Source organism: Chrysemys picta, unplaced genomic scaffold (assembly GCF_011386835.1).
Source record: "Chrysemys picta bellii isolate R12L10 unplaced genomic scaffold, ASM1138683v2 scaf1274, whole genome shotgun sequence".
NCBI classification, from domain to species: domain Eukaryota; kingdom Metazoa; phylum Chordata; order Testudines; family Emydidae; genus Chrysemys; species Chrysemys picta.
Window position 1 is genome coordinate 1 of NW_027053981.1, and position 18,092 is coordinate 18,092.

An 18,092-nucleotide genomic window follows, 5' to 3' on the forward strand; every position below is an offset into this window, starting at 1 on the left:
GATAGATAATCTCCTTCAACAAATAAATGAACACCTGGATATTTCCATCGGTGTAAATAACCAAATAAAGTGAGGCCCAGTGGATAAAGAGTCTGCTTTATAGTTCAAAAAATGGAATGGAATGGTGGCTTTTAAAAACTTGCCAGTTCCTTTAGATAATTAAATATGCACTTGCCATTAGATCACTTCCATATCTGCAATTCCCCATATTTCCTATAAGTATAATCTAAAACTACTGCTGATGACATTATCTTCTTATCTTAGAAAAAACTGACCAACCCTGTATAAATCACTGTTTTTTAATTTAAAAAATCTTCATATCTTTCTTTTCTCTGTGACAAAGGATCCCTTCATTTTAAAATCCCTTCATATTTAAAAAAGGGAAAAAAGAGAACCCGGGGAACTACAGACCGGTCAGCCTTACTTCGGTCCCTGGCAAAATCATGGAGCAGGGCCTCAAGGAATCCATTTTGAAGCACTTGAAGGAGAGGAAGGTGATCAGGAACAGTCAACATGGATTCACCAAGGGCAAGTCATGCCTTACCAACCTGATTGCCTTCTATGATGAGATAACTGGCTCTGTGGATATGGGGAAAGCAGTGGATGTGATATATCTTGACTTTAGCAAAGCTTTTGATACGGTCTCCCACAGTATTCTTGCCAGCAAGTTAAAGAAGTATGGATTGGATGAATGGACTATAAGGTGGATAGAAAGCTGGCTAGATGGTCGGGCTCAACAGATAGTGATCAATGGCTCGATGTCTAGATGGCAGCCATTATCAAGCAGAATGCCCCAGGGGTCGGTCCTAGCGCCTGTTTTGTTCAACATCTTTATTAATGATCTGGATGGTGGGATAAATTGGACCTTCAGAAAGTTTGCAGGTGACACTAAGCTGGGGGTAGAGGTAGATACACTGGAAGACTCATAGACTCATAGACTTTAAGGTCAGAAGGGACCATTATGATCATCTAGTCTGACCTCCCGCATGATGCAGGCCACAAAGCCGTCCCAACCCCTTTCCCTTGACTCTGCTGTTGAAGTCCCCAAATCCTGTGGTTTAGAGACTTCAAGTAGCAGAAAATCCTCCAGCTAGCGACCCCTGCCCCATGCTGCGGAGGAAGGCGAAAAACCTCCAGGGCCTCTGCCAGTCTACACTGGAGGAAAATTCCTTCCCGACCCCAAATATGGTGATCAGTAGAACCCCGAGCATGTAGGCAAGATTCTCCAGCCGGACCCTCATTGGCCATTGATACTATTTACCAGCAATGGCACACTGTTCATTTGACTAAAATCACGTTATCCCATTAAACCATTCCCTCCATAAACTTATCTAGCTTAATCTTAAAGCCAGACAGGTCCTTCGCCCCCACCGTTTCCCTCGGAAGGCTGTTCCAATATTTCACCCCTCTGACGGTTAGAAACCTTCGTCTAATTTCAAGCCTAAACTTCCCCATGGCCAGTTTATATCCATTCGTTCTCGTGTCCACATTAGTACTGAGCTGAAATAATTCCTCTCCCTCCCTGGTATTTATTCCTCTGATATATTTAAAGAGAGCAATCATATCCCCCCTCAGCCTTCTTTTGGTTAGGCTAAACAACCCGAGCTCCTCGAGTCTCCTTTCATACGACAGGTTTTCCATTCCTCTGATCATCCTAGTGGCCCTTTTCTGTACCCGTTCCAGTTTGAGTTCATCTTTTTTAAACATGGGAGACCAGAACTGCACACAGTACTCCAAATGAGGTCTCACCAGTGCCTTGTACAACGGAAGCAGCACCTCCTTATCCCTACTAGATATACCTCGCCTAATGCATCCCAAGACCGCATTGGCTTTTTTCACTGCCATGTTACATTGTCGACTCATAGTCATCCTGCGGTCTACCAGGACTCCGAGGTCTTTCTCCTCCTCCGTTACTTCCAACCGATGCGTCCCCAGCTTGTAACTAAAATTCTTGTTAGTCATCCCTAAATGCATCACCTTACACTTTTCACTACTAAATTTCATCCTATTTCTGTTACTCCAATTTACAAGGTCATTCAAGTCTCCCTGCAGAATATCCCGATCCTCCTCCGAATTGGCAATACCTCCCAACTTTGTGTCATCCGCAATCTTTATCAGCCCACTCCTACAATTGCTTCCGAGGTCAGTAATAAATAGATTAAATAAAATCGGACCCAAAACCGAACCTTGAGGAACTCCACTGGTGACCTCCCTCCAACCTGACAGTTCACCTTTCAGTACGACCCGCTGCAGTCTCCCCATTAACCAGTTCTTTATCCACCTCTGGATTTTCATATCGATCCCCATCTTTTCCAATTTAACCAATAATTGCTCGTGCGGTACCGTATCAAACGCTTTACTGAAATCGAGGTATATTAGGTCCACCGCATTTCCCTTATCTAATAAGTCTGTTACTTTCTCAAAGAAGGAGATCAGTTTGGTTTGGCACGATCTGCCTTTGGTAAAACCATGTTGTAATTTGTCGCAATTGCCATTGACCTCAAGGTCCTCAACTACTTTCTCCTTCAAAATTTTCTCCAGGACCTTGCACACTACAGATGTTAAACTGACAGGACTGTAGTTACCCGGGTCACTTTTTTTCCCTTTCTTGAAAATAGGAACCATATTAGCTATTCTCCAGTCCAACGGTACCACCCCCCGAGTTTAAAGATTCATTAAAAATTATCGCTAAGGGGCCTGCTATTTCTCGCGCTAGTTCCTTCAATATTCTTGGATGAAGATCATCCGGTCCGCCCGACTTAGTCCCGTTAAGGTGTTCAAGTTTGGTTTCTACCTCGGATACGGTAATCCCCCCTCCTGTATCCCCCTCTGTCATGCTGCCAATATTCCTAAGACCTTCATTGGCCTCATTGAAGACGGATGCAAAATAATCGTTTAGATATTGTGCCATGCCTAGATAATCCTTAATCTCCACTCCAGCTATAGTCTTCAGCGGTCCCACTTCTTCTTTCTTTGTTTTCTTCCTATTTATATGGCTATAAAACCTCTTACTATTGGTTTTAATTCCCCTCGCAAGGTCCAACTCTACACGACTTTTGGCCTTTCTCACTCCATCTCTACATGCTCTGACCTCAATAAGGTAAGTTTCCTTACTGATCCCTCCCCTCTTCCACTCTTTGTACACTTTCTGTTTTTTCCTAATCGCCCCTTTGAGACGGTCGCTCATCCAGCTCGGTCTAAATCTCTTGCTTACTAACCGTTTTCCCTTTCTTGGGATACAGGCCTCTGACAGCTCCTGCAGCTTTAACTTAAAATAATCCCAGGCATCATCTGCCTTTAGATCCATAAATATGTTAGCCCAATCCACTTCCCTTACCAGTCCTCTTAATTTATTAAAATTAGCCTTTTTAAAATTGTAAACCCTAGTCTTCGATTTAATTCTGTTAATCCTTCCATTTAGTTTAAACCGAATTAGCTCATGATCACTCGAGCCAAGGTTGTCCCCTACAACCATTTCCTCAACGAGGTCCTCACTACTCACCAAAACCAAATCCAAAATGGCCTCCCCCCTCGTCGGTTCAGCTACCACTTGATGAAGGAATTGATCAGCAAGCACATCTAGGAACATCTGAGCCCTATTATTGCTACTAGCATTTGTTCCCCAATCTATATCTGGGAAGTTAAAGTCCCCCATAATTACACAGTTCCTATTAGTATTTACTTCCCTAATCACATTAAATAGTTCTTTGTCCATATCCTGGGTAGATCCCGGCGGTCTATAGCACACCCCAAGCACTATCCCAGGGGAGGCTCTAGTAGTTCTTTTACCCTGTGTGATTATTACCCAGATGGACTCCGTCTTATCTATTCCATCAGTTATTTCTTTACAGATTACCTCATTATTGACATACAATGCCACCCCCCACCTTTACCTTTGTTCCGGTCGTTCCTAAACAGCACATACCCTACCATACCTGTACTCCAGTCATGACTACCATTCCACCATGTTTCAGTTATTCCTACGATATCCGGTTTCATTTCTCGGACCAGGAGCTCCAATTCCTCCATTTTGTTACCTAGGCTTCTAGCATTGGTGTATAAACATCCTAATGTATGCCGTTTAGCCTGTCTCCCATTAGTTATGCCATTTGTTATGGACCCCTTACTGTTCATCCCCCCTCTCCTTCCTATGTCCAATCCCATCCCCCCGGCTATATCTCTTCTTATCTCATCACTCTCCTTTTCAAGGTAGGGATAGGGTCCAGAGTGACCTAGACAAATTGGAGGATTGGGTCAAAAGAAATCTGATGAGGTTCGACAAGGACAAGTGCAGAGTCCTGCACTTAGGAAGGAAGAATCCCATGCACCACTCAGGCTCGGGACCAACTGGCTAAGCAGCAGTTCTGCAGAAAAGGACCTGGGGATTACAGTAGACAAGAAGCTGGATATGAGTCAGCAATGTGCCCTGGTTGCCAAGAAGGCCAACAGCATATTGGGTTGTATTAGTAGGAGCAATGCCAGCAGATGGAGGGAAGTGATTATTCCCCTCTATTCGGCACTGGTGAGGCCACACCTGGAGTATTGTGTCCAGTTTTGGCCCCCCCACTACAGAAGGGATGTGGACAAATTGGAGAGAGTCCAGCAGAGGGCAACAAAAATGATTAGGGGGCTGGGGCACATGACTTATGAGGAGAGGCTGAGGGAACTGGGCTTATTTAGTCTGCAGAAGAGAAGAGTGAGGTGGGATTTGATAGCAGCTTTCAACTACTTGAAGTGGTGTTCCAAGGAGTATGGTGGTAGGCTGTTCTCAGTGGTGGCAGATGATAGAACAAGATGCTATGGTCTCAGGTTGCAGTGGGGGAGGTCTAGGTTGGATATTAGGAAAGGGTGGTGAAGCACTTGAATGTGTTACCTAGGGAGGTGGTGGCATCTCCATCCTTAGAGGTTTTTAAGGCCCGGCTTGACAAAGCCCTGCCTGGGATGATTTAGTTGGGGATTGGTCCTGCTCTGAGCAGGGGGTTGGATTAGATGACCTCCTGAGGTCCCTTCCAACCCTGATATTCTATGATTCTATTCTATGATTCTAAGGTTTTGATATCATGTGCTCACAATACATTAACTGCTTGTTTGAACTCAGAAGCAATATTTTATTTTTTCTTGGTTTTCATTCCATTAATAAAACGTATACTAGTACAGTAGCTTGTTTTAAGTCTACAGGATTCTATAATTTCTACTGCTGATGGGGTTTAGTAAAAGTTTCTATTAATTTTTTAATCAAAAATTGAAAAAGTCTGATGACTGGATACAATTTTTATCACATTCCAAAAGCAAATTACACAAATGTAACTTATTCAAAATATTTCACATGCACAACAACAAAAATATATTATCTGGAAGACAGTTCTGTCTTCTAAAAAGTTGAAAGAACTGCGTTTAGATCTACAAAACCAAGATGTTAGCTATTTACTAACTCTTGGTCTGTGCCTGTAGGGAATATCATGGCAGCACTGAAGTCAGGGGGTGTTTTGCAATTGATTGCAATGGAGCCACGATTTCACTCATACTCCTTTGTGCGATGATACTTTCGGGACAGTCAGTCTGTTTCTGTATTTGAATAGAAGGCTTTGAATGAAGTGCTGTTACATTTAAAAGATAATCAAGGTTCAAATTCCTTTACCTTTGTACACATTGAAATCTGTCATCTGTTAGCAGGAGTTGGTATGATCATAGTGAGACCTTAACATGAGTGGGGCTACAATGATTTACAGCAGTTAAGGAACTAGTACCTTGGATATAGAGAACTAAACTTTCCAGAGGTTCATGCTGGCTTGAATGAACAGAAGCAAAGATGTGGTGTATTAATTTAACACCGTTAGCAAGTGATTTGAGTTTATGAATTCCGATTTTGCAGAGCTGCTAATACAGCTCCTCCAAACAAAATAGCTCTTCTCTGTTAATAACTTACACTTCATTTCCTACAGATTTTTTTGCTCCCTCTTGAATCCTGCTCACCTTGTCCAGCATTCTGGAATCTTCCTCACCTCCTGAGAAATAATTCACTCTAATTCAGGCTGGTCCAAATTGAGTTATACACAGCACGATTTCACTAACTGGTTAAACATATTCAAAGCCAATTGTCAAAGTGAAAGGGGATGTGGTGGGATACGATATACTAGGAGTATATGCAGGAAGAGCTATGTCATGATTATAATTACATTATCTGTGCCTCGGCAGGTTTTGGAATGACCACACCCGCAACAGTGGCTGGAAAAGTGTTCCTCATAATTTATGGCCTATTCGGGTGTGCTGGGACTATCCTTTTCTTCAACCTGTTCCTGGAGCGTATTATCTCTCTCCTGGCTTTTATCATGAAGGCTTGTCGTGAGCGGCAGCTGCGAAGAAGTGGTCTTCTACCCCCTAACTTTCGAAGGGGATCAGCTATCTCTGAAGTGGACAGCCTTGCTGGATGGAAACCATCAGTTTATCATGTGATGCTGATTCTGGGAATTTTTGCCATTACACTGGCTTGCTGTGCCTCAGCAATGTACACAGCAGTGGAAGGATGGAACTACATTGACTCCTTATACTATTGTTTTGTCACCTTCAGCACTATTGGCTTTGGAGATTTGGTAAGCAGTCAAAATGCAGTGTACCAAAATCAGGGATTATACAGATTTGGAAACTTCATGTTTATATTAATGGGTGTATCTTGCATATACTCTCTTTTTAATGTCATATCAATTGTGATCAAGCAAGTTTTAAACTGGCTGTTGAAAAAGTTTGGCTGCAGGTGTTGCTCTAAGTGCCATAAATCAAGTGCCCGCCTTGGTCGTCGCAATGCCATCACCCCAGGAAGCCGCTTCCGTAGGCATAACATCTCTGTGGAAACCGATGGACAGTATGACAGTGACACAGAGGGGAGGAGGCTTTCTGGTGAAATGATTTCAATGAAGGAGCTCACAGCATCAAACAAAGTCTCCCTGGCCATTTTGCAAAAGCAGCTGTCCGAGATGGCCAATGGGTACCCTAGAAACGTCAGTATGAACAGCAGACAAAATGGCTTCTCTGCAGGCATTGGTGCGCTAGCTATCATGAACAATAGGTTGGTAGAAACAAGTGATTCTAGGTAGAGTTTTTGAAAGTCTCTTCTATAAGATAATGACATTTTCTTATTCTTTATTTAATAAAAATTTAAGTTATTAGGCTGATGTTATCATGGGCTTATGGAAATTCTTAAGTGAAGAGATAAACTCCAAACAAACAGCAGGTCTATTTTTTTTTTTAAGTCTTCTCTGGGTTGCAATACCATCTTTGTCCTAATGTGTTTTATTCTCCATATGGCTGGTGTTGGGAATGGCATCATACAGCACTTGACATGCATTTAGAACAGAGCTGAACTGTAGGGAGGCATGCAAAGTCAAGTGCCCCCCTCCCCTCCCGATTGGCCTGCTGGGGGCAGAGAGGTAGAGGGGCTCTGTCTTTCTCTCCCTGTGCCTCCTCCCAGCATGTTCCGCCATTCTCCCTGGCAGCTGGGTGGGGAGAGGGACAGAGCTGCTTCTGCCTGGCTGGGAGGCAGTGGCAGCCCACTCCCTGCCCGTGCTTGGCTGCCAGGGACAGCAGCCGAGCATGCCAAGGGGAGGGAAGGCTCTGGCTCGCTCAGCCCCGGTCAGTGGTAGGAGAGCCCAGGCAGGGAGCGGGCTGCCATTGCCTCCCAGTCAGGCTCTCTCAGGCAGAAGCGGCTCCATCCTGCTCCCTGCCCGGCTGCCAGGGAGACCGGCTGAACGTGCCAGCGGGAGGGGGAAGTGCAGGGAGAGAAGGACAGAGTCCCCCCTCCCACCGCCAGGTAACATGAGGTGGGGAGAGCATGGCAGCCCCAGGCTGGGCACAGGGCAAAGAGGGAGGGGGGCTGTCACTGGGCAGAGGAGATACGTGGGGCGGTAATGTGTTTTCCCCTTTAGATTTTGCCCCCCCAGTAGGGGGAGGCACGAGTCTATGATTTAGAAGAATGGTGTATGTGGCTACGTGTGAAGACAGTGCCCTAATCAAGATGCTTTTCTTCATTGTAGAGAATGGCCTGAACCAATATCCTGAATCTAAATGCCACTGAACTCTTGAGTAATTCAGATCTGGATTCAAAGTTCACAGCTAGGCTCTGCCTCTGTGATGAGCTAAACCAAAACCCCAGAGTTTAATATCCCCAACACCCAAACTTTGGTGAAGTTTGGATCTGGACCTGAACTTTGCACCTTTATGCTCCTCACTGATCCATTAGAAGCCAGTTTTGTACATAACACACACATAGCACAACAAATATACTAGCTTTATATATCTATCATGCTCCCATTGAAGTTAATGGGGGGGAAATTCCATTGATTTCAATGGTGCAGGGAAAAGCCCAGTGAATTCCCATAGCCATGAATTATTTTTTCGTCCCAGCAAATTTTCATGTAAGATGGTCTGTAACATTAGCTACTATATGATTTCAAGAAGTTACATGGTTATTAGTTAAAATTACTCTGGCTATACATGTGAAACTATTCCTAGCTACTGAGTGGCTAAAGTCAGCCAAAGGGCAAATGCATCACTATGAACCTCATTTGGTGTAAGAAGAGCCAATATTCACCTTGGATCTCAAGTGTTTTCCTCTCTATCACCCAGGAAATACATAATCAACACATGGTTTATTTCATTGTTGATCATTTATTTCCAGCAGCAAATTATACTATCAATTTAGGCTTTTTCCACATCTATATAAATCCATGGTACACCTACATCTTGAATACTGCGTGCAGATCTGGTTGCCCCATCTCAAAAAAGATATATTGTAATTGGGAAAGGTAAAGAAAAGAACACTATGAGGAGAGATTAATAAGACTGGGACTTTTCAGCTTGGAAAAGAGATGACTAGATGATAGAGGTCTATAAAATCATGACTGGTGTGGAGAAAGTAAATAAGGAAGTGTTATTTACGCCTTCTTATAACACAAGAACCAGGGGGTCACCAAATGAAATTAATAGGCAGCAGGTCTGAAACCAATACAAGGCAGTATTTCTTCACACAACGCAATGTCAACCTGTGAAACTCTTTGCCAAAGGATGGTGTAAAGGCCAAGACTATAACAGTGTTCAAAAAAAGAACTAGATAAGTTCATGGAGGATAGATCCATCAATGGCTATTAGCCAGGATGGGCAGGGATGATGTCCCTAGCCTCGGTTTGCACCATGAGCAGTTTCTTCTTTCCTACCACTGTACTCTAAAGAGTGCTGAATCTTATGATCTGCTGCACACTATGTTTATAAGGATAAGAAAATAAAAACACGTGTAAATCTCAGCATTAACATCACTACTGCATGTAGTTTTGCTTACTCCAAACCAGTTTCTACATAGCTAAACTACATGGTTTTTAGGTCCTCAACATTTTGCTTTCCATGAAATTGAGCTTTGCAAAATGTTTTGAAAATTAGCTTGCAAAATTCACTTCTAACCTGAAACTTTGAGGTTTTGTGCTCTCGAAATTTCTAGCCAAAGCACGACAGCAACCATATTTGGCAATTTTGTCTTACAGACCGAAGAGAGGAAGGGATAAAACAATACACAGAAAGTCACACATATATCTGACATATCCAGAAATGGATCCCCACAGGAGTTTGTTGGGATGGGAGTGACTAGGAATGTAAGCATTCTGGCTCTGCCTCTGGACATGGCATGGAAAATCTGTACCAAGCCTTGGACTTGCCAATGGAGAAATTATGGGCAGTCTGAATGAAGAAAGAAAGACTGAGGCTGACTGTTAGATTTTTTTTTATAGTATAGCAGTAGATAAGTCAGCCTATTTACACCATGAGAAGTTTCCTCTTTCCTACCACTGTACCCAAAAGAGTGTAAATCTCAGCATTAACATCACTACTGCATGTAGTTTTGCTTACTCCAAACCAGTTTCTACTAAACTATATGTAAAGGAACACTACAAACCAGCCATTACATAACCAAATTATAGGTAAAAGGAAACACAGCACAGCCAAATTCCAATGATGGGGAAAACGAGGAAAAGTTATGGGTCTGATGCTTAGCCAAGTTAGACAAATCTTTGGAGGACCCCGCCAGACCAACCATCCTTACACAATCATCCATCAACCTTGCCTAGTGTTACGTACCTAGGAGAAAAGACTGGTGGCTTGTTACCCCCACTCCCTCTGGCTTCTTTGGTGAATGGACTGCCCTCCCAGATGGTGTCTTCAGAAGCTAGGGGACAAGGCCACTGCCCCTTTAACTCCTGTTTTCACAGGAGGGAGTGCAATCGACGATTCTCTTTCCCCACATGGACTAGCACATAGAGCCAAATATTTTTTTGACTGAATCAGAGAGAACACACGAAATACAACCATTCTCATTCCCCAAAACTGATGGTCACGGTGTGAAGGGTTGATACTAGTGTGTCATGCAATCAGCAGCACAACACTCCAGGGATGTTCCTCTGGCAGCTGAGTGATGTGAGTGGAGGCAGAGTGTTGGACTGCTGCTACCTGAATCTCTTATGCACAAGAAAGAACTTGCAGAACGGGATAAGGGTGGTATGGCACCCTTATTTCTGGGCTGCTGCTGGCGGCGACGCTGCCTTCAGAGCTTGGTGGCTGGAGAATGGCAGCTGCTGGCCAGGAGCAGGTGCCGGGGCTATGAACTGCCAAGCCTAGAGCCCCAGCACAAATTAAGCAGTGACTAGAACAGGGGTAGGCAACCTATGGCACATGTGCCAAAGGCGGCACACAAGCTGATTTTTCAGTGGCACTCACACTGCTCGCGTCCTGGCCACCGGTCCGGGGGGCTCTGCATTTTAATTTAATTTTAAATGAAGCTTCTTAAATATTTTAAAAACCTTATTTACTTTACATACAACAATAATTTAGTTATATATTTATAGACTTATAGAAAGAGACCTTCTAAAAACGTTAAAATGTATTACTGGCACGCGAAACCTTAAATTAGAGTGAATAAATGAAGACTCGGCACACCACTTCTGAAAGGTTGCCGACCCCTGGTCTAGAACACTCTGACATTAGCATCAACAATGGAATCCTACAGACAATTATATACAAAAAACCCACAGATCCCCACACCTACCTTCATAGATCCAGCAACCACCCCAAACACACCAAGAAAGCTGCTGCCTACAGCCAGGCACTCAGATACCACAGAATATACTCCATGGAGACAGTCTGGATATAAACCTTAACACAACTAAAATCACCTTCACCAAAGAAGGTCACTCCACCAGAGAAGTAGATCACATCATGAAATGTGCCACCCAAATACCCTGAGAGAACCTGCTTCAATATAGAAATAAAAGCCTCTCTGACCACACACCACTAGTTGGGGAAAGGGGTGGAATGGGGGTGGGGTGGAGCAGGGGCGGGAAGAGGTGGGGCGGAGGCTTGGGGGAAGGGTTTTAGTGGGGGCGGAGCAGGGTGGCCTGGGGCCAGGTCGCTTGCTGCTGCCGTCGCCAGGCCCCCTGCTAACCCTCCAGGCTGCCCTGGACACCACATCCCCCTGAAGCGCCAGGCCCCCCCAAAGCGCAGGGCCCGGGGCACTTGCCCTGGTCCGTCTTATGGGTGGGACGGCTCTGAAAATATAAGCCCAAACATTGGTGGAGCCGGGCCCACATTCCTGAATATTGGTGGTGCACAGGCACCACAGGCCTATATAACTCACCACCTATGATGCTGAACAGTCCGTTCCACTTTGTATGTAGCTGTGACACTCTCAGTTCATTTCTTACACCTGAAGAAGAGTTGTGTGTGGCTGGAAAGTTGGTCCACATATTGTCTCACCACCTTGTCTCTCTATAACAAAGTGACAATTTTTAAAAATAATCTAATTCTGGGTTGATGGAAAGTTGGTCTCTAGAATGTACAATGAGATGAAAATGCTTTAAACAGCACTACATATTTTTGATGCAAACTCAGGATTTTTTCCACTGTAAAATCTTTGAATGAAGAGGATTGAAAGCCATATACTAAGATACTGAAATGGTGATCACATTTCTACGTTACATACAGTTTGCAAGCAAAATCAATGGATATTTTGAGTTACCCATCTCTATGGACCCAGGAATATTTTTACTGATATAGGAAGTAGAAATGGAGAATCAACAACTGCATTGTAAGGAGATACAAAGATATTCATGAAAAAATATTACTTGATGACATCCAGTTGATAGTTAAATAAAATATTGAAACATGCAAATTGTTATTCAGTTAACATTTTATGTATTTTATTGACATGATATACTACCAGTAATGGTTTCTATACATCTGAAAGGATATCAAATTCCCAGAAAAAAATGTGGATGGCTCTGATAAAGGTATTTCAAAGACTTTTTTAAAAAATAGCAAAAAATATTGCCTGGAATATGTGTGACGTCCATCTCCACACTCAGTCATAACAGGAAAAAACATCGATGAACTAGTATCATCCCTCAGTGATTGTGGACAAGGTTTTTAAGATGGATATTTTATAATTGCTATAAGGATAATCCTGAATAAGTGTAGAAAGCACACAACAAAAAGAAATTCATGACCCCAGTGAGCGTTAGTAAAAACTAACTACTGTCATTGTTAGTTGCAAGAGATCAATACTGTGTATGAAATGAGTTCCTGAGAAACAGCTGCCATAGGAAATTATTCTCATTAGAGGCTTTACTAGACTATCAATTAGATCTGGTATTCTTGAGCAGGGAAGAAGGTCATGCATTTCAGAAATGGTGGATAATCTCTCCCATGATGTAGTTTTATGGGATGAGCTGATGAACCACTTGAAATGGTGTTATTACTTCTAAATATGGTACAACTGTAATTGAAATGAACAACATGATACTGGTGTTCAGGAAAATCCTTGGGACTAATGCATCAATGAGTTCCAAAAAGGGTACATTTGGTAGGGATGAGTCAGGAGTAGACAGTCCCTTTTTGAACCATGGTATGAATAAAAATTTAGATGTGCCACATCTTTGACTCCAAGGAAGATTTTAATGGGCTAAAATAAAGGACCTTATGGTACCTGAGAGAACATGTCGTTCAGGCAGCTGCAGGCCAAATCAGCTGATGGTGAAAATTGGCACCACTGCATTCACTTTAATGGAGCAGGACCAATTTACAGCCAAGTATTTAGCCCGGTATGAGAAATCAATGGGAGTAGTAGGTGCACCGCATCTTCACAAATCAGCAGTTCTTTAGGTACCCAAGTTTAAAATGCTGGCCTTAATATATTGTGTCGCATCATTAATTTGCTGCATGTGAATTATTTTGACTTGCAAGGTGCATATCACTGGATGTACTTTTATATTTTAATTAATTAACTTTTTGAAAAATAAAAATACGGGATGGAGAAGCCTGAAAAGTTTCTTTTCAACTTCCATTTACCTCACCCCTTTCACTATCACTGTTAATTAGCGATGGACCCAGATCCTTTTGTCTTAATTCCTCAAAAGTATTGGTGAAACAGACAAAATGGAACTTCAGTTCAAATCATCCCTATTTTTTGTTTGCATGTTACAGAGATGGGACTAAGTCAACACTTTTAGCCAACTGCCCTGCCCCACTTCAGAGATCTGGATAAAATTAATTGGTCCTTTAGTTCAAACCATAGAGGTCTGGGCTAAAGGTCCTGCAATTAAACACTGCTCATGACTTATGTGGGGAGTTGCTACAGATGTACATGATAGAGCACCTTAGAGAGGAAGGATGGTCTTGTGGTTGACACACTAGATGGGGACTCAGATTGTGGTTCAATTCCCAGCTCTGCCCCAGGCTTCCAGTGTGACCTTGGAAAAATCACTTAGAACAAGATCCACACAAGACTTAGGTCCTGGATGCACAAAAGGAGTTAGTGCCTAAAGTCCCAGTTTCAGGACCACTGCAATACAGAGAATTTCTTAATCCTGTAAGCCAGTGTTTCCCAAACTTGGGACGCTGCTTGTGTAGGGAAAGCCCCTGGTGGGCTGGGCCGGTTTGTTTACCTGCTGCGTCTGCAGGTGTGGCCGATCGTGGCTCCCACTGGCCGCGGTTCGCTGCTCCAGGCCAATGGAAGCTGCTGGAAGCGACGGCCAGTATGTCCCTCGGCCTGCACCACTTTCCACAGCACCCGTTGGCCTGGAGCAGCAAATCGCGGCCAGTGGGAGCCGCGATCGGCTGGACCTGCGGACGTGGCAGCTAAACAAACCAGCCCGGCCTGCCAGGGGCTTTCCCTACACAAGCGGCATCCCAAGTTTGGAAAACACTGCTGTAGGCGCCTAAACTCAGTTGAGGCCACATCTACACTACAAATTTTGGTCAATGCAAGTTACATCAGCATAACATTATGTAGTTAGCATGTTGCTCATGTGCATGCATGTCTGGCTGCCTGGGCTAGCACAGCGCAAAATCACCAGGAGTGCTTGTGTCAATGTGCAGTGCAGTACACCATGGCTAGGTATTCCAGTGGTCCACTCTTCACCATCCAGTGCACTGTCTTTGAGGAAATTTTTGCAATATGTTGTAAGACAGAAACCAGTTATGCTGGAGTGATGGCGCAAGGGATCAAGTTCCCATCGTACAATTTTCTTCATATCATAAAGTTGTATCCCATTATCATCACCTTTTTTAAAAAAAACCACAAACTCATGTGACACTTTTCACTGTCCACCATCTCTGACAGAAGCAGGGAGCCATCCTAGCTCTGTGGTAGCGTCATCAACATCACAGACACAGGATGAACAATACTCCAATATTTGCAGAGCTGCAACAAGAACCACAACAACAGAAGGCATAACAATTTTGTGAGGACAGCTTGCTGTGGGACATAATGAAAGACAATTCAAGGTTTTTGGTGGCAGCTGCAAACAGTGGAGCACCACTTCTGAGCCTGAGAAACAAGTATTGACTGGTGGGATCACATCATAATGCAGATTTGGGATGAGAAGCAGGGGCTGCTGAACTTTCTGATGCGAAAGACCACATTCCTGGATCTGTGTACCGAGCTCGCCCCAGGCCTCCTGTGCAGGGACACCAGAACGAGAGCATCACTGACAGCGGAGAAGCAAGTGGTCATCGCACTGTGGAAACTTGCAATGCCAGCTTGCTACCGGTCAGTGAGAAGTAATTTTGGAGTTGGAAAATCTGCTGTGGGGGACATTGTCATGCAAGTGTGCTCAATCCTGCTATGCAAGACTATGACTCTCAGCAATGTGCAGGATGGATGGATCTGCAACACTGGGGTTCCCAAACTGCAGTGGAGTGATAGATGGCATGCACATCCCTATTTTGGCACTAGCTCACTTTGCCACAGAGTACATCAACAGAAAAGGCTACTTGTCTATGGTTATGCAGACATTGCGGGGGAGGGATAGCTCAGTGGTTTGAGCATTGGCCTGTTAAACCCAGGGTTGTGAGCTCAGTCCTTGAGGGGGCCATTTAGGGATCTGGGGCAAAAATCTGTATGGGGATTGGTCCTGCTTTAAGCAGGGGGTTGGACTAGATGACCTCCTGAGGTCCCTTCCAACCCTGCCATTCTATGATTGGTGGATCACCAGGGATGCTGCATTGATGTCAGTGTGGGCTGGTCGGGGAGGGATCATGATGCTTGCACCTTTAAGAACACAGGACTGTTCAGAAAATTGCAAGCATGGACATTTTTCTCTGAGTGGTGGATTACCATTAGCAATATTGTAATGCCAGTAGTGAGCCTGGGTGACCCAACCTACCCCTTACTCATGAAGCAGCACGCTGGCCATCTTGACAGCACCAAACAAATATTCAACTACCACAACAGAAAGTGCAGAATGACAGCTAAATGTGCTTTTGATAGATTGAAGGGACACTGGTGGTATTTACTATGAGATTGGATTTCAGTGAGAAAAATATCCCAATGGTTATAGCTGTCTGTTGCATCCTGCAAAATATCTCTGAGGCAAAGGGGGCGGGGGAAGGGGAAGAAAGCTGCCACCAGGCTGGAGGGCACAGATGGAGTGTCTGTCTGTTGAGTCTGAACAGTTCCTTCGCTTTCTCACAGCACTGCTCCTGATCACTGTTGTACCCCTCCTGCACCTTCCTGCATCCTCCTGCAGTCTCTTTGTAGATGTCCACATTTCTATGACTGGGCTGTAGCTGTGCCTCTACAGCTTTTTCTCCCCCTCCCTCCACAACAGGTCTAGAAGATGCAATACCTCTAGTCTACTCCAGGCACCAATGTGTCTAGAGTGCTAGAGTGTGTAGCTGGCATGGTTAGTTGGGCAGTTGCATGCAACAATTGAGAGCTGGTAGGTGTGCTCGCCAAGCTGGGCAATCAGGAAAAAGTATTAAAAAACATATGCAGGTTTTTTTAAAGGTGGGGGTGGCTTACCTCCCTAGGTAACGTATTCCAGTGCTTCACCACCCTCCTAGTGAAATAGTGTTTCCTAATATCCAACCTAGACCTCCCCCACTGCAACTTGAGACCATTGCTCCTTGTTCTGTCATCTGCCACCACTGAGAACAGCCGAGCTCCATCCTCTTTGGAACCCCCCTTCAGGTAGTTGAAAGCAGATATCAAATCCCCCCTCATTCTTCTCTTCTGGAGACTAAACAATCCCAGTTCCCTCAGCCTCTCCTCATAAGTCATGTGCTCCAGACCCCTAATCATTTTTGTTGCCCTCCACTGGACTCTTTCCAATTTTTCCACATCCTTCTTGGAGTGTGGGGCCCAAAACTGCACACAGTACTCCAAATGAAGCCTCACCAATGTCGAATAAAGGGGAACGATCACGTTCCTCGATCTGCTGGCAATGCCCCTACTTATACAGCCCAAAATGCCGTTAGCCTTCTTGGAAACAAGAGCACACTGGTGACTCATATCCAGCTTCTAGTCCACTGTGACCCCTAGGTCCTTTTCTGCAGAACTGCTACCTAGCCATTCGGTCCCTAGTCTGTAGCAGTGCATAGGATTCTTCTGTCCTAAGTGCAGGACTCTGCACTTGTCCTTGTTGAACCTCATCAGGGTTTTTTTGGCCCAATCCTCTAATTTGTCTAGGTCCCTCTGTATCCGATCCCTACCCTCCAGTGTATCTACCACTCCTCCCAGTTTAGTGTCTTCTGCAAACTTGCTGAGGGTGCAGTCCACACCATCCTCCAGATCATTAATAAAGATATTAAACAAAACCAGCCCCAGGACCGACCCTTGGGGCACTCCGCTTGAAACCGGCTGCCAACTAGACTTGGAGCCAGTGATCACTACCCGTTGAGCCCGACGATCTAGCCAGCTTTCTATCCACCTTCCAGTCCATTCATCCAGCCCATACTTCTTTAACTTGGCGGCAAGAATACTGTGGGAGACCATATCAAAAGCTTTGCTAAAGTCAAGGAATAACACATCCACTGCTTTCCCCTCATCCACAGAGCCAGTTATCTCATCATAGAAGGCAATTAGGTTAGTCAGGCACGACTTCCCTTTGGTGAATCCATGCTGATTGTTCCTGATCACTTTCCTTTCCTCTAACTGTTTCATAATTGATTTCTTGAGGACCTGCTCCATGATTTTTCCAGGGACTGAGGTGAGGCTGACTGGCCTGTAGTTCCCCGGATCCTCCTTCTTCCCTTTTTTAAAGATGGGCACTACATTAGCCTTTTTTCCAGTCATCCGGGACCTCCCGCGATCGCCAGGAGTTTTCAAAAATAATTGCCAATGGCTCTGCAATCTCATCCGCCAACTCCTTTAGCACCCTCGGATGCAGCACATCCAGCCCCATGGACTTGTGCACGTCCAGTTTTTCTAAATAGTCCCGAACCACTTCTTTCTCCACAGAGAGCTGGTCACCTTCTCCCCGTACTGTGCTGCCCAGTGCAGCAGTCTGGGAGCTGACCTTGTTCGTGAAGACAGAGGCAAAAAAATCATTGAGTACATTTGCTTTTTCCACTTCCTCGGTCACTAGGTTGCCTCCCTCGTTCAGTAAGGGGCCCACACTTGACTTTCTTCTTGTTGCTAATATACCTGAAGAAACCCTTCTTGTTACTCTTAACATCTCTTACTAGCTGCAACTCCAAGTGTGATTTGGCCTTCCTGATTTCACTCCTGCACGCCTGAGCAATATTTTTATACTCCTTCCTGGTCATTTGTCCAATCTTCC

At 44.4% G+C, this 18,092-nt stretch overlaps 1 protein-coding gene across 1 annotated transcript; it reads left to right on the top strand.

Annotated features, from left to right (window-relative positions):
• Nucleotides 1-6,129: 6,129 nt before the first annotated feature.
• LOC135979834 (potassium channel subfamily K member 12-like) lies at nucleotides 6,130-7,169 on the top strand. Its single transcript, XM_065580009.1, has one exon. The coding sequence runs from the start codon at nucleotides 6,144-6,146 to the stop codon at nucleotides 7,089-7,091; it is 948 nt and encodes a 315-aa protein (XP_065436081.1). The 5' UTR covers nucleotides 6,130-6,143; the 3' UTR covers nucleotides 7,092-7,169.
• Nucleotides 7,170-18,092: the final 10,923 nt, after the last annotated feature.

Excerpts from the sequence above, each read along its gene's own strand:
- LOC135979834 (XM_065580009.1), top strand. The coding sequence starts at position 6,144 with ATGCAGGAAGAGCTATGTCATGATTATAATTACATTATCTGTGCCTCG.